The sequence below is a fragment of the Eretmochelys imbricata genome, chromosome 1, assembly GCF_965152235.1.
Source record: "Eretmochelys imbricata isolate rEreImb1 chromosome 1, rEreImb1.hap1, whole genome shotgun sequence".
NCBI classification, from domain to species: domain Eukaryota; kingdom Metazoa; phylum Chordata; order Testudines; family Cheloniidae; genus Eretmochelys; species Eretmochelys imbricata.
In genome coordinates this window covers 50366169-50382405 of record NC_135572.1, presented here as the reverse complement: position 1 = coordinate 50382405, position 16237 = coordinate 50366169, and the positions used below count along the sequence as shown (strand labels likewise).

Below are 16237 nucleotides of genomic sequence, written 5' to 3'. Positions count from 1 at the left end.
TTGATCTCCTCAGTCCCATGCTAGCACCCTGATCAATGGACCATCCATCTCTTTTCCTGATGGTGCAATCCGTAAGCTCTGATAGGGACACTTTGCCCAGAGTGGCATATTTTCAATTCTATTTATCTCTTATTTTCATTGCCTTTTAATTGTTTTTAAAATATTTTATGGGGAATATCTGATTGTTTAAGATGTGCGCAGCCCTGGAAATGTAAGTGCTCTAATTATACACAACAGAAGTACTTGCAAGGGCAGTGTCAATGCAAGCTTCTGCTGGCTGTTCTGCCAACATACCTCAACCTTTACATGCAGGGAACACTTTTAGGCAAGAGAAAGTCTATTCAGTGCTTAGCTCTGCTGGGACTACCACCAAAGGTGCCCATTGTACTGGCACTGCCCATGACTGAGACATTTATCCTTTGGGAGAAAGACTGAGACTATGAAACTGATTTCCCATCACTCCCTAACAGGCCGTGAGATTATATTGGGTGTGAGCAAGCAAACTAAACGTACCAGGGTCTGTATCCCTTTCCCTCACATTATACTGCTAGAGATACTTGCATGAAAATAGGATCTTTGTGTCTTCCTATTTCTACTTCCCCTCCTGTTGAGCCCACAGAATCAGTTTACTGCACCTTCAGGGGGCAGCCACTGGCAGATCTCCATCCTTCCTGATGTCTTCCCCGGTGGTAATACATGCACATTGCTGAAGGGAGGATCCAGCTGTATGGAGCGATGATTGCAACACCTAACTTTAAAGTGAGCTTGTCCATGGTGTTTTGGCACAAAAGCAATTTATTTCTTTTCTGCTCATAGTTAAAAAATAACAGTTACCAAGTGTTCTGTTCCTGGGTGGTGAGAGAATTAGTTCTTTGCTAATTCTGCTTTATTGCTGGCAGTGATTACTGGCAAGTAATTAAAGAGTTCCTATGAATCTGGCTTCCATGTGTTGCCTTGGTGTAACAAGGCTGAGAAATGAGAAGTGTCAGTGTAACAGATACTCACAATTTTTCTGAATTTAGCAAAGGCATACAGGGCACAGTTACTCTATTGGTGTTTTAGTGGCTATGAATGGATCTAAATGAGGTGCAAGTGGGAAACCCTGAATTTATATAAAAGTTAGAGATTTAGGAGTCTGTTCTCATCTTTATAGGAGCCTATAACCCGCACTGGTTGCCTTTAAAAGTATCTGCACATGAGTATGGAAAGGAGACTAGAACCTTTAGCCAAAATGCTAAAACCATAATAGCTATAACTATGGTAGCTGACTAGTCTGTTCCCCATTTGCAAATAGCATGGATGGGTGAAAGTTTATGCACAGCCTATGTGTGGCAATCATATTAGTCTGAGTATTCACTGTTCATATGTATTTCTGTGTAAGCAGCTGTTGTATCAAACTTCAATTTCCATGACAAAAACAACTGAGCAAACAAAACTGATTTATGTGAAGACAAATGCTAGAAATTTTCTAATTTAAACTTCTAGCTCCTGAGTTTCAATTGACTAATGATGATATTCTGTTTTGTACCCTAGTCTTAGTCCTCACTTGTTGGGTCAGCATTTAGATATATAGTTTCAGAACAGTGTAGAATATATCTAGTACTCCAAATCTTGTAACCCAACTCTGACTTCCCTTCGTCATCCTATGTTAGAGTCCAAGGGCCAGGTTTTTAATGGTATTTAGGCACATACAGACACAAATAAGCACCTAAATAACTTTAAAAATCTGGCCCTAAAGCTCATCTTTTTTATCTTAATAGGTAGTTTTTAAAATCTACTCATAATTAAGAGTAAGGTCTGTGGTCAATACTGAGATGAAGTGATGTGGTGGATGGCTAAGGTTGTCTCTGAGTTTCTAGTTCACAGCATAGTTGTATCAGGTCAGTGTCAAAGTTCCTTTGGTAACTTAATTGAGTTATTTTGGAAGGGTTAATAAAACAACCTCAATTTGGATTTTTCGAAGCTTTCCAACATCTTGAACAACACACTCTTAAGGCTGGGTTTTTTGTTGTTTGGTGTGGAAGAGGGAGAATTTTTTGGTATTAGTGATAGTTAACCTCAAATTAAAATGAAAGGAATCTAAGATTTTGCCTGGAATTATATTAGTAATGAAATAGGGTCACATAATTAAAGGCTGTGGACTAAATTATTCTCAAACTTACTGTAGTGTGACTCCACTGACTAGAATGGGGTCGCACAAACAGAAAAGAGGGCAGAATTTAGTTGACAGCCATTAATTACATGACTACACACTATATCTCCAATAACACAATCCCAGGCAAAAACAGAATGGTTCTTTATCTTATACACACAAGGCAATTAAGGTTGTGTGCTCAGTTGTAACTTAGGCATTTCTTGACTTTGTAGGGCTTACCTGTGTAGCTTTAGGCCTAGTCTACATCTAAAACTTAGCTTGACCTAGCTATTTTGCACATAGGTATGAAAAATTGACACCCCTGAGAGATGTAGTTAAACCAACTGAGCTACGGTGCAGACACCACTTCCACCGACCTAGCTAGCACCTCTCAGACAGGTGGATTTACTACAGCAATGGAAACCACTCCTTCTGTCTCTGTAGCAATTGTCCACACGATGGCACTGCAGTGGCCCAGCCGCAGTGCCATAGCTATGACACTGTAGCACCCGTAGTGGAGCCACCCCCTTACTATTACATTAACATGGGCTCTGATGCTCGTAAAAGAACTCCCATAACTTCTATGGGTGTTGGATCAGGCTTATAGCTTTATTGGGTGTTTTTTTCCATTTAATATTTAAGTTTAATCTTAGTGTTATTGGTTTTTCATTTCTTTATGTATTGATGAGAAGATACTCTGGCAGTTCTGATTAGTAATACAAGTACAGTAAATAACAGCTGAAACACAACTGTTAAACACTGGTGTGTGTTTGATGTTTAATCCTCTCAGAAACTAAGAAAAAGGCAGTCATTTAAATTAAGCAGATGTTCCCTAATTATGTTAATTTAGGTTTTTATAAATTATTCTCCACTAACAGTCTTGGGGCATGATGAAATGTTAATACTGTAGATATAATTTAATGGTGATAATGACAGCTCCTGTAGACAGTATAGTGAGTCCGAATCAGAGAGAAATCATGTGGCTGCTTTCGTACCAGGGATGTCTTTCAGAATCTAAGGTGGCTGGATTGCTTATTGATGATAGGCTTTTTAAAAATAATGGCTAATAAAGGAATACTGAACCCTAATATACAATGCCAGATACTCAGCTGGTGTTAATCGGCATAGTTCCATCGACTTCAGTGGGGTGACGCTGATTACACCGGCTGAGAACTCAGCACCGCATGTTAAATTCACACCAGCTGAAGATCTGTCCCTCTGGCTTACATATTGTAGTTCTTCCTTAAGTGCCGTTTAGTGTATCTTTTTCTTATACTGTAAAGTACCTTCCATCTTACTTGACACTAGACAAAATTAATTAATTGAATATTAATTTATGATAAACAACTGATTTTGTTTATGTTTCAGAATAGCAGCTGTGTTAGTCTGTATCCACAAAAAGAAAAGGAGTATTTGTGGCACCTTAGAGACTAACAAATTTATTTGAGCATAAGCTTTCATGAGCTACAGCTCACTTCATCGGATGCTGTAGCTCACGAAAGCTTATGCTCAAATAAATTTGTTAGTCTCTAAGGTGCCACAGGTACTCCTTTTGATTTTGTTTATGAATTCCTCAGACTGTAATCTAAAATATTATCTGAGTTCTTGACATTTAATATAAATTCACAGTGTGAAGACCACCTCATATGGATAAAGCATTTCTCTGACATATCTGATTGCCTACAAGTAATTTGCATATCTACAGACCAATGATGTGTATAATCAGGCAGTAATTAATATGGTGATAAGAATTTAAATTACACACTTCTTCCCTGGGTAATTCGAAAGTTAAGAACATAAGAATGGCCATACTGGGTCAGACCAAAGGTCCATCTACCCAGTATCCTATCTTCCGACAGTGGCCAATGCCAGGTGCCCCAGAGGGAATGAACAGAACAGGTAATCATCAAGTGATCCATTCCCCGTTGCCCATTCCCAGCTTCTGGCAAACAGGCTAGGGACACTATCCCTGCCCATCCTGGCTTATAGCCATTGATGGACTAATCCTCCATGAACTTATCTAGTTCTTTTTTGAATCCTGTTATAGTCTTGGCCTTCACAGCATCCTCTGGCAAAGAGTTCCATGATTGACTGTGCGTTGTGTGAAGAAATACTTCCTTTTGTTTGTTTTAAACCTGCTGTCTTTTAATTCATTTAGTGACCCCTAGTTCTTGTGTTATGAGAAGGAGTAAATAATACTTCCTTATTTACTTTCTCCATACCAGTCATGATTTTATAGACCTCTATCATATCCCCCCTTAGTCGTCTCTTTTCCAAGCTGAAAAGTTCCAGTCTTATTAGTCTCTCTTGAAAAGGAAGCCATTCCATACCCCTAATCATTTTTGTTGCCCTTTTCTAAACCTTTTCCAATTCCAATATATCTAAGATGAGGGATGTATAAAGGTGGATCTGAATCCCCTTGTTTCTAACCTCTTACTAAACCACGTAATTTAGATAAAACAGAGTTATCTGACCTGACTTTGGAGATCACTGTGCTTTGTAAACTGTTTTCTTGTCACTGCATATTATGGGCTGAGACTTTCAAAGACGCCTAGCAGAGTTCATTGCCAAAATCCTGTTCAATTTCAGTGGGATTTAAGTGCCTAATTCCTTTAGATTCCTTTGAAAATCCCCTCCCATATCCATTTACTATATATCTCAACACAGGGATTTTTCATCTAGCTGGGGAATCTGCATAATAAGGAAGTCTCCTAGGCAACCAATTTAGACCTAAAGGTACTTGAAGACAATGACTGATGCTTGATGGGGATGATATTTCCACTTAGTTGGGAGGCCTTCAGGTAATTTAGTGTTTTTGAGGTCTTTGATTGTGTCTCACTTCCATACGGCTTCTAACAGTTGCTCTTCTAACAGTTGTCTTTAGCCAGCAGTCTCAGAGTGCAGTGGAGTAACGTGCACAAAAGCCTTTCCTACAGGAGTGTTAGCAATTCTCCCGCTCTTGCATTATCATTCATTCATGAAGCCCCATCAGTTTTAACAATAGTAACAGCACTAGGGTAGATCCCATACAGGCATATTTTACTACTATCTAACCATGATCTAGGTCCGAGAAGGTCTAGATGAGAGCATGGTAAAAACAAGCAAACAAAAACAAAAAACAAACGAACGCTGGACACAAGTGTGTCCCCTTTAAGCAAATTCTGCATGGCCTATTATGGGAAACAAAGGAATTGTCACACTGGGTCAGACGAATGGGCCATGCAGTCCTGTCTCCAGTAGTGGGAAGTATCAGCTTGAGTGTGTGTGTTTATCTATATCTATATATATGTGTCTGTGCATATATAGATATAGGTATAGTTAGTGCTGGGAAAGTTTTGTTGTGTGAAACATTTTTGCAGGAAAATGCAGATTTGTTGACACTGAAACATTTAGCAAATTCATGTCAATTTCACCAAATTGTTTTGGTAAAAACAAATATGAAAAAATCAAAACTTTTTGATATTTTTGGTTTGAAACTACTCTTTCTTTCAAAATTTCCATTTTATTTTTAGTTTAAAAACAATCAAAATATTTTAAATGGTCAAAATCAAAATGAAACATTTCAATTTTGTTGAAACAAAATGTTTTGTTCGAAACCAAATTTATTTGTTACTTTTTGATTTGCTAAAATATTTTTTTTAATTGTTTTCAGTTTGACCCAAAACAATTTTTTTTACTTGTCTGAAAAATCCATTAATTGCACAGCTTGGTATAGGATAACCTGCCTGGAAAAAATTTCCCCCTAGTCCCATTACAGCTCCTAGCTGAGTTCCCGCTCTTGGCTGTCCACCAAATTACTGTGAGGGGAGGCCAATCTTCTGGATCCCTGCATGTTTTAAGCCTCCCTGAACCTGAACAGAATCCAGTCACTGCCCCAATCTTCGTATCTCTAGGAACACTCTTGGGGTTCAGACCTTTCATATAACACCCCCTCCTAGGTGCTGGAACCTTCTATCCAGCTGCCTAGCCTCTGGGCTTAGTGCTGACCCTTCAGACTCCTGCATTTCTTAAATACAACCTCTCCCAGAATCCTACCACAGGTGTAAACTTCTGGGCTACAGTTTTACTCTTTCAGGAGGAATGTGGCAGTTGTGAGCCATATAACACATAGAGGCACTTTGCTCAGAAGTCTTACACAATTGCTGTTCTATGCTTAACAGATAAAGCCCAAGGAAGTACATATCGTACAAAATAACAGCTATTTCCCTGCCTCAGTTTCTTCACCACTTCAGAGCATTCCGTGGGCTGGAGTTAGTACCTACTGTTCTAGTGCACATTTTGTTTCATGTGCTAAAAAACATGGTGTCATAATGTTAGCTACATATTTACATTCGTCACTGTTTGTGGCTAATTTATTATATCATTCATTGTTATTAAGTATTTCACTTATTCAGTGCCTGGTCAAAGACACGCTTGTGTGGAAAGCTGAAAAGCATATGATTCTGTTCTTGCCCATAACTTCATGGGTGTCACTCTCTAAGTCCCCTCTGAGAATCCTTCTGTAACCCAGTGGGTGGTCACCTGGTTTCTCTTGTTCTGTGTTTGGATAATTTCCCACTCTCTCTTCTTCCCCCTGTCTTCAAGTAAGAGGCAGAAGTACCTTGTCCCTGCTGAGCAAACCCACGGAGCATAACAGTGAACAAGTAGTCCATAGATAAGTACACCCCATTATCTGCAGTTTGCTGTGTACTTGCTGCAGGTCTAGTCAGCAAAGGTAGATTCCACATTTACATAGGCATTCAATGACACAGCCATTTCATAATACCCACTTCACGAGATCAACCAGAATTAATAAATGTGTATAGATTCCCAAATCGCCACATCCCCCCTCCAATTACTAGAGGTTGTCTTATACCCTGAAGCATGAGTTTATATCCCTTCCAAAATGCTTGATGTTTTTTTCTACATTCCCTATTAACTCTGGACAGTTTTCTTATCCATATAATATACAACTTTTCTTTTTTTAAACCCCACTCAGCTCTTCAGCTCAATGATGATCACAAGGGTCCCTTCTGGCCTTGGAATCCATGAATGTCTGTACTGTGGCAATGAGTTCTACAGGCTAATTGTGCACTGTGTGAAAAAGTATTTCCTTTTATCAGTTTGACTTTGACACTTCTCACTTTCGCTTAATAGCCCCTTGTCCTTGTGTTCTGAGGCAGAGTGAATAGAATTTCCCACTCTACTTCTCTATATCATTCATTATTTTGCCTACTTGTATCATGGTCCTCTTTTTTGTCTCTTCTCTAAGGTAAACAGCCTCAATTTTTTTCAGTCTCACATAATATTGAAGTTTTTTTCCATATCCATAATCATTCTTGTTGCCCATTTCTGACAAATGTGAAGGCCTACAAAGCAAAGAATTGTTGACACTGTTCTTAAGCTTGAAAGGATTTTTATAGTGACATTTAAATTATTTTCAGCATCAGTAATTTAAAAAGCCTTATTTTATTGTACTATTACTGGCAGCACAATATTCTGCAGAAAGCATTTATGATCTATTAAAATCATGCTTTGACAGCTTTATTTGTTCCCCACTTGCAAAGCATAACCTTGGTTCTAACAGTAATTATACAACAGAATACAGAATCATAGAATATCAGGGTTGGAAGGAACCTCAGGAGGTCATCTAGTCCAACCCCCTGCTCAAAGCAGGACCAATCCCCAATTTTTCCCCAGATCCCTAAACGGCCCCCTCAAGGATTGCACTCACAACCCTGGGTTTAGCAGGCCAATGCTCAAACCACTGAGCTATCCCTCCCCCCAATATAAAATCAGTTGAATACAATTCTGCCTTTGAAAACCTTCTTATCTGGATGTAAAGAAGAGTGGGCACTATGGTGTAGTAAAACCATATACATTTCAATCTATGCTTATGTTTTGTTTTATTTGTACTAGAATTGTACTGTAAATGGTAATTTTACAGGTTCATCACCCAGTTACCACTGAATTATTGTTGGAAGCCTTATGGGAAAGCCTTGTAGAATAGAATTTAATAGGGATAAACCATTAGGGTTCTATGGAAATGACTGTAAAAACTTAAGTAATTTAATAGAGAATGATATCCTTTGTGTAGAATTTAAAAAAATCTTATAGATAGAATTTAAAGAAGTATATCCCTGTCATAGAATTCTATAGCATAGTTTAAACATTCCATAGAAAATGTAACATTCTTTATTAAGTTGTATGGGGCTTTCCTATAAGGGAATCCTGAGGATCTTTTTATTTTTCCACAATCAACACCTATGTGATGGGAAGGAGGGTGGGCTAGAGGATAGGGTGCTATTCCAGCATTTAGGAGACCTGGGTTCAAGTCTGTGTTGTGCCACAGACATCCTGCATGAACTGGGGCAAGTCATTTGGCTCAGATGGCACTTGAGTTAAATTGGAGTTAGGCACCTCGCTACCTTTGAGAATAGGGGCCTGGGTGGTCATCCCCAATTGATTTAAATGGGAGATAGGTACCTAACCTGTTTAGGTGCTATTAGAATCCCTCTAAGCATCTATGTGAATCTTTAGGTACCTCAATAACTGAAAACCTGGCCCTCTGTGCCCCATTTGTCCTGTAAAATAGGGATAATAATACTTCGTTACTTCACAGTCATGTTGGGAGGATAAATACATTAAAGATTGTGAGGAACGGACGCCTGGATTCACAATGTACTTAAGTGCCTAAATCTGTGTTTAGGTGACTAAATCCTAGTTTTGGCTCCACTGAGATTCACAAAACTCCCACTGAACCCTCTAGGCAGCTAAACTCACTTGGTGCTTAAATTTTCAGGGTAAAAGTTCTCTCAGCGCCTAAATTTCTGTCGCTGAGCATGAGCTCTGCTGCCTCCCTCTGGGCATCTGGACACCTATCTCCCACCAGAGGTCCAGAGTGAATCACAAACCGGGGAAGATAGGCACTCCTCTCCCTAACACAGGTGTGAGGCCCAATCAAGTATATGAGTGCAGAGGCTGCATACCTGGTCAGGTGCCATTCAAAATCTGGGCGAGAAGAGCACCCACCTTATAACTGTTAGCCCAGTGACTAGTCAATTTCCCTTCTCTGATTGAGGAGAAGACAGGATCTCAATAGGGGTCTCCCACATCTCAGAAGAGTGCTTTAGACAATTGAGTGGCCTCCATTTTAAACATATCAGTTGCTACTCCTGAATAAACTGGAGGTGTCGCTATTGAATGAATTGCTTCTGCAGTGCCATGGTTGTTTCTCAGCCAAAGGCATGAGAACTCAGGACCAAGAATTAAATGTGTTGAATGCATGACATTGCATCAGACTTAGCAAGCAGAAATACCTATGCGCTGTAACTAACTTACTACTTTATTTCCAAGTTTGGGATGTTAAGGGAAGGCCTGTTCTTTCCATGAAGCCTGCGTGTAACTGCCAAAGGGATTCTCTTACAGTTATTCATGGAAAAACTGGCTCCTGTCTAAAAACTTGATTTAAAATGTTAAAAGTTGCTAAATAACATGCTTTAAATCCATTAAAATTAGATTTAAACGAGGTCAAATATAATGGGTAAGGTATGTTGTTGTTTTTTTAAATGTTAAGAAAGTAAATGAGCATGAGTGATGGTGATGGCAAAGAAATGAAAATCAATTTAGCCTACTGGAACCATAAATTTTATCAAGCACAAGCAAAAGTGTGTCAATAACACACTAGGCAAGGTGATTATGTACCCCGTTATTGCTCCTGTTCATTATTGCAGTTTGGTGGGTTGCTTCAGTGAGTACCGCAAGGTTAAATAAAAGTTGTAGTAGGAATTGAGGAGAAAGTGGAGAAGCGGAAGAGACAGAGGTGGAGGATAGAAAAGAGGAAAGTGAATAAAAATGTTGAGAGAAGGGAATGAAGTAGCGAGACCTTGGTAAGCAATATTAATGGTCTATGATGCAGCACTGTTCAGAAGTCCCTCGCAGAAAAATGAATTAATTCGGGTTATCTTTTCATGAGAGGGTACTGTTCTCCAGGAGAGGGATTCGGGAGCTCTCCTGCTCACTTTCACTCAAAGGAGGAGCAGTCTGGGGGGGTTAGTTTTGTTTGTTTTAAAGAGCAGAGAAATTCAAATGTAATGACTGGTGCCTAGGTGTCATGGAGGGTTGTGATAGGAGAAGTCTTTCACCTGTATGTCAGCTGTTCCTTGTAGCATTGGTTGATACTACAGTGTCAAACTACCAAAAGTAGTTCCCATCGGATAGCTGTTTGGTGGCCCTTTTGATTGATGGCACTCAGTAAAGAAGCCTAGGATTGATGGACCTGAAGAGTGATCTATCCTCTCTTCCTAGAGTCAGACCTCCTAGAGCAGAACAGAGGCATACTGGTGGGACAGCACAAAGAAGCTTTCACTGTCATAGCTGGAGATAAACTCCTCTGTTATTCCACAGAACAGGTGTAATTCCCGGGGCTGAACACTTAGTGACAGAATTCCCTTTTCTGTCAACATACGAACTTAGCGAAACTTGTTTCCTGTCAATTTGCATGATTATTTCAAGTTCAGTTCTTTTGAAAAATAACATTAGCTACATATTTACATTCGTCACTGTTTGTGGCTAATTTATTATATTATTCATTGTTATTAACTATTTCACTTACTCAGTGCCTGGTCAAAGACACGCTTGTGTGGAAAGCTGCAAAGCATGTTATTAATGGATTCTCTGCAGAATATAGAGTCGAGTAAATGAGCAGAGTTCCCCTCCCCCCATCACAGCACACATATGTGCGTGCGTTCAAAACTCCTGGAGTTCCCTTTATTCTCAATCTGGGAATAACCAAATATAAACCATAGCCTAAGCTTCCTCGTTGCTGGCTGGTTGTTTCTAAGCGTGTCCCCTGCAAGCCCTCCTGCCTTAGTTCTTCCTTTCCAAGCAAGGGATGTGCAAAACCTTTTATACTGGGCATTCGAGCTAATGAAACTCCCCTGGCCTCGCATAACTCAGCAGAATTGCCCTCTCTCTCCTTCGTAGCACCTGCCAGCCTCTTACAAGTAGCTTTTCTTACAGAGAAATCTACATTCTGGAAAGAATTTATTACAAAAACGGGAAAACTTCTGGCTTTGTTTCCAAGGAAACACACCACCCTATTTCCAGCCTTTAATTTCTGTTGGGTATCTGATTTATTCTTACTGCTATGCAAGGTCCCAGGGTTCCTTTGTCTTTTTCCTGTCTGGCTTTGATCCTCTCTGCCTTTTGAATATAGCACAGCTGCTGCAATCTGGGTCTCACACCTGCGCTAGTCAATAGATCAGAGGCTGGATGTGGGAATAGAGCTGGGCCAATGCTGCAAAACATTGTTTCTATAAATTTCCGTTGACATTTTTAAGGAATTCATTGTAGCTCTCTGCTCGCCCCTTCCCAGAGGAGTCTTCACTAATATTAGAGCCAATAAATTAACAGAACTAGGAAATTTTAAGCAAATATTAAAGAATATTCATGGAAAATGAATGTTAAACCTGCTGTCTCAGAGCATTTTCACAAGGGAGCTTATTCTAACCATTATATTAATCCAGTGGTGGAACTGGGCTGTACTAGGGGATAGATGATATATTGGACTACATATTCATCCAGGGGGAGGGAGGGGAATAAGGACTCCCCCTCGGCCTCTGCAGAGGAGTAAGCAGGTGCTGCATGCCTGCTTACATATCCCTGGAGCAGATAATGGGGGTGGCTAGGAGGAACAGGGAATGGTGAATCCTCAGCAACACTGGCCGGTGCAAATGAGCCAGTTTGAACAGTGTCATAATATGCTGCTGGGCTGGGTCCAGCCACCACCAAATTATCACCTCTTCCCTGCCCAAGGCAAGAGAAAAGCAGCGGAGGAATTGCAGAGGCTGTCTGAGTTCTAGTTTCTCCCCAGGGCTGCTCCTGGGGTGGTGCGGTTTATGCAACCCTTCTTCAGTGCTGCATCGAAATTCACAGCCCACTGTGTCCTAGATGATCGTCCACGCAGACTATATTTGGAATACTTGCACCAAGCTGCTCACCAAGGAGCAAGAGACCAAGAAATGGTTCTGCCAATCTTTCTGGGTAATGGATGCATTCAAGAAAATTGCAATCTGCATGTAAACAATTTGCAAAGAGAAAGAAAGGCAAAATTCACTATATTAGTTATACCTTGCAGACATTCATCCATCTCTGCTTTAGACCACATGACCTTCACTTGGGCCACAAGAAAATTCCTGGCAGACCACACTTGGAGTAGAAACTCAAAAACAGATTGAAATCTGAGAAGCCCATAGGGACACTAGCTGCAGATTTCTCCATTACACACAGTTTCTTCTTGTTGTTCTTCCAGTGCAGATGAAACTTGACTACGCAGCTGTTGTGAGTTGTGAAATATATTTTCCAAGAGGATCAATTAATTTGTGTTTCATGAAACTGTATTTAACAGACCAAGAAAGTAACAGCCCTTGTCTTTTTTCCAAATACTGAACGAAAATATTCTGTCACACTGGAACATAATAGAGAGAGTGCACTTTCAGCATGCAGATGTGCAGCAAAAAGAGCCTTGTTTTATGTTCTTTTGAATAGTTGTATGAACTCAGTGTACTCGCAAAAGCTTTTGGGGGTTAGGGGGCTGTGACATGAATTAATGTCAAAGCAAATGAAGTAAAATGACCAGGCAGAGAATCAGTTGCAGGCAGTGATGAGCTGCCAAAATCTTAACAACGGGTTCCCTCCTCACCCCACGAGAGGGTCGTTGCCCTACCCTGCCCCCCTTGACTCCTGCCCCATCCAACCCCCCCGCGTTCCATGATGCCCCCCCAGGACCCCTGCTCCATCCACCCCCCTCCCCTGTCCCCTGACTGCCCCCAGAACTGGGCAGGAGAGTCTTGTGGGCCACTGTAGTGGGTGCCCACCCCACCCCTAAGAGCCAGAGGCACCTGCCGGGGAGCAAGGTGGGGAGTCCCGGCGGTCCTTACCTGGGGCAGCACCCAGGAAGCATCCAGCAGGTCCCTCTGGCTCCTAGGGGCGGGGGAGCGTAGCTAGGTGGGGAGCAGGGGGGGCGGCCGCTCCCCCACTGATCACATCAAAAGTGGCATCTTAGGCGCCGACTCCCTGGGTGCTCTGGGGCTGGAGCACCCACGGGGAAAATTTGATGGGTGCAGAGCACCCACCGGCAGCTCCCCATCCTGCGCCTGGCCCCAGCTCACCTCACCTCCGCTCCGCCTCCTCCCCTGAACACACCGCCCCGCTCTGCTTCTCCGCCTCCCACCCCGGCTTCCCGCGAATCAGCTGTTAGACGGGAAGCCAGGAGGGGGGAGGGCTGAGAAGCAGGCCGCGGCTTCCCACTCAGGCCGAGGGTGGCGGAGGTGAGCTGGGGCAGGGAGCGGTTGCCCTGCGTGCCTCCTTCCCCGGGTTCCCTGCTGTGGCGCAGGTGGTCCTCCTCGCGCCCCCCAGCCCGAGCTCACCTCCGCCTCCCTGGGCCTGAGCGGGAAGCCGCCGCTTGCTTCTCAGCCTGCCCCAGCTTCCTGCGTGAACAGCTGGTTCGCAGGAAGCCTGGGGGTGGGGGGCGGAGAAGCAGAGTGGGACGGCGCGTTCAGGAGAGGAGGCAGAGGCGGAGCCGAGGAGAGCTGGGGTGGGGCGGGGAGCTGCCGGTGGGTGCTCTGCACCCACCAAATTTTCCCCTTGGATGGAGTCGGCGCCTAAGGCGCCAGTTTTGGCCGGTTAAATTTAGAAGCCCTTTTAGAACCGGTTGTCCCTCGTGGAACAACCGGTTCTAAAAGGGCTTCTAAATTTAACAACCGATTCTAGCAAACCGGTGCGAACCGGCTCCAGCTCACCACTGGTTGCAGCACTGCTGATGATCCTGTACATTGCAGATCTGTTATTGACCATCCAATTATATTTGGGAAATTGTGCTTTCAACAAGCAGGCCTTTTATCCTGAATTGATATTTCTGTAACAACTACTGGTGTGAGTCAGTATTCAGAGGAGCAAAAGGGTGTCTGGGTCACATACTGTACTGTATATTCAAATATACACGTTTTCCCAAGCAGGCTGTTCAATGAGCTTCAGTAGGCCAGATTCAATTGCTTTGACCAGAGTTAAACCAGGGGTGAATTTGGCCCACTGTTTGCAAGATGGAAACTATGCACTTCAGTATGAAACAGATTTACACCTGGTTTTAGCATTCATGGTAGGACATTCAGAAGAGCAGCAGAGTCTGTTTTTGTTTTTTTTCTTTTTCCAGTCCAACCACCTCTGTTGTCTTTAATAGACATTGTGGGGGCCAGATTTTCTATCCTGGCTGCTTAAATTGTATCTACAAAATCTGCACGTGCCAAACCCTGGTGTTTGCACTCTCAAGTTATATGGCGACAGGCATAGAAATCTACTCCCTGGAGCCAACATGCATCCAGATTTTGCAAAAGCACTGGATATGCTTGCCTGTCCTTTGGGGCCCTTATCCTGTACATATTTCCACACACGGGTAGTCCCCCCAGGCTTGGTGGGAATATTTGCATCGTATGGTTGCAGGCCTTTATTGGTTCTTTGCCTGAAAAGAGGGTCCTATAGTTGATATTATATTTTTGTATTAAGACTTTAATTTTTCATTGCTACTTAGCACTCATACAGAACAGATCAGCCCCTCCCACACTAAACGCTCTGGAAGGGGGCCCAGGTTGTCTGACCAGGTGGGCAGGGTTCTGCTTCCTCTCCCCTCCCTCCCCCCACAAGAGAGTAGGACCTGCCCACAAACCTGGCAGATGATCCCCTGGGTATGACGGCCAACCCTGTGAAGAGGAAGAGGCCATCGCTATTCCTCTGCTCGGGCTCTGGTCCCTGGTGTGGCTCCCTGACAGCATGTCTGTATTGGAGCTGTGCTGCCAGAGCCTGCAGTGGCTCTCAGGACTCCTGGAGAGCTCCATGGAAAAGGAAATACTCCCGAGTCTGCGTTTCCTTTCCTTGGTAAGGTATGTGGGGCCAGAGGAGGGATGCTGTGTGTTCCCTCTGGCCCGACTTCCAGCCTGCCCAATCTCTCCTCCCCAACCCCTGAGCATGCAAAGCGCCCTCTGTAGGGTCCCAGTGGAGAACTGGAAACAATGCCACAGAGCTTATCAGTCCTCTGGGTGGAGACAGTCGTCTCTAGTATTGATCTAAGAGTGATGATTTGGCCCATTGTGCTTGAAATCTCCAAAGTGTTGTGGGTATGTTTCCTAGACATCTGTTTGTTTGATGCCACGTAATAATAACAGTTAAATTTAATAACAGTTAAATTTAAAAGTGTTATAGGCACTCAAAAGGAACATTAAATCCTCTTGTTTCTTCCTTGTAATTAAAATAACTCCTGATGCAAAACAGCACAGTGTGGATCAAGGATGAACCTATTCTCCTTTCTCTTACTCTTCAGAAATCGAAGCAAAAGAAGCGTGTGACTGGTTACGAGCTGCTGGATTTCCACAATATGCTCAGCTCTATGAGGGTATGTTGTTATTATTTCTATTCCTTCTAAAGTGTATTGGGCATCTCAGCAGACACAGACCTGGTCTAAAATGTTTACATCTACAGCGTTGCCAACTGTTTTGATTTGTATCCTGAATCTCGCAATATTTTGTGTTTTTTCTTAGAGTGCCAGCTCCTGGAGTCATGTGAATATGTGAAAATCTCAGCTTTCATTTTTTTTAAAGTACGTTTCTAGCCCTCATGTTTGCAGAGAAAAGCTTGAAAATGTGGCCTGAATGAGCCCCAAAGTTCAAAAACCAGGATGTAAATAAAAAGAACACTGATTAATTTTTAAGACCAGCTGATGATTTTGGGGGCCCGACTCATGATGTTAAATGCTTGGCATTCACAATAATGTATCCAATGTCCTGCTTCTGCAAATTACTCTGCTCAGACAAATCCCTTCACGTGCACAGAGCTGCTTGCGGATCACAGCCTAAATTTAGACATAACTTCTAGTTAGACTTATCATAATGAGTGAATTGGGAGGAACAAGGGAGGAAAGGAGAGACAAGGAGGCTGAAGATTCAGAGCTCAGTTCTTTTAACACACTGATGGGAGATGGGACACTCAGAAATCCAAGAAAGAAAAATAATTGTTATGGAAAAGAAAACACAAAATATACAAAAAGAAAAGGAGTACTTGTGGCACCTTAGAGAC

General features: G+C 42.4%; 1 protein-coding gene across 2 annotated transcripts in view; it reads left to right on the top strand.

Annotated features, from left to right (window-relative positions):
• STARD13 (StAR related lipid transfer domain containing 13) overlaps window positions 1-16237 on the top strand; it is a 500497-nt gene that overhangs the window by 428273 nt on the left and 55987 nt on the right. For both annotated transcript variants that reach the window (XM_077810186.1, XM_077810194.1), the window contains one exon: window positions 15486-15557. In XM_077810186.1, the coding sequence (XP_077666312.1) occupies window positions 15486-15557 (72 nt within the window). The remainder of the gene's footprint in view (window positions 1-15485; window positions 15558-16237) is intronic.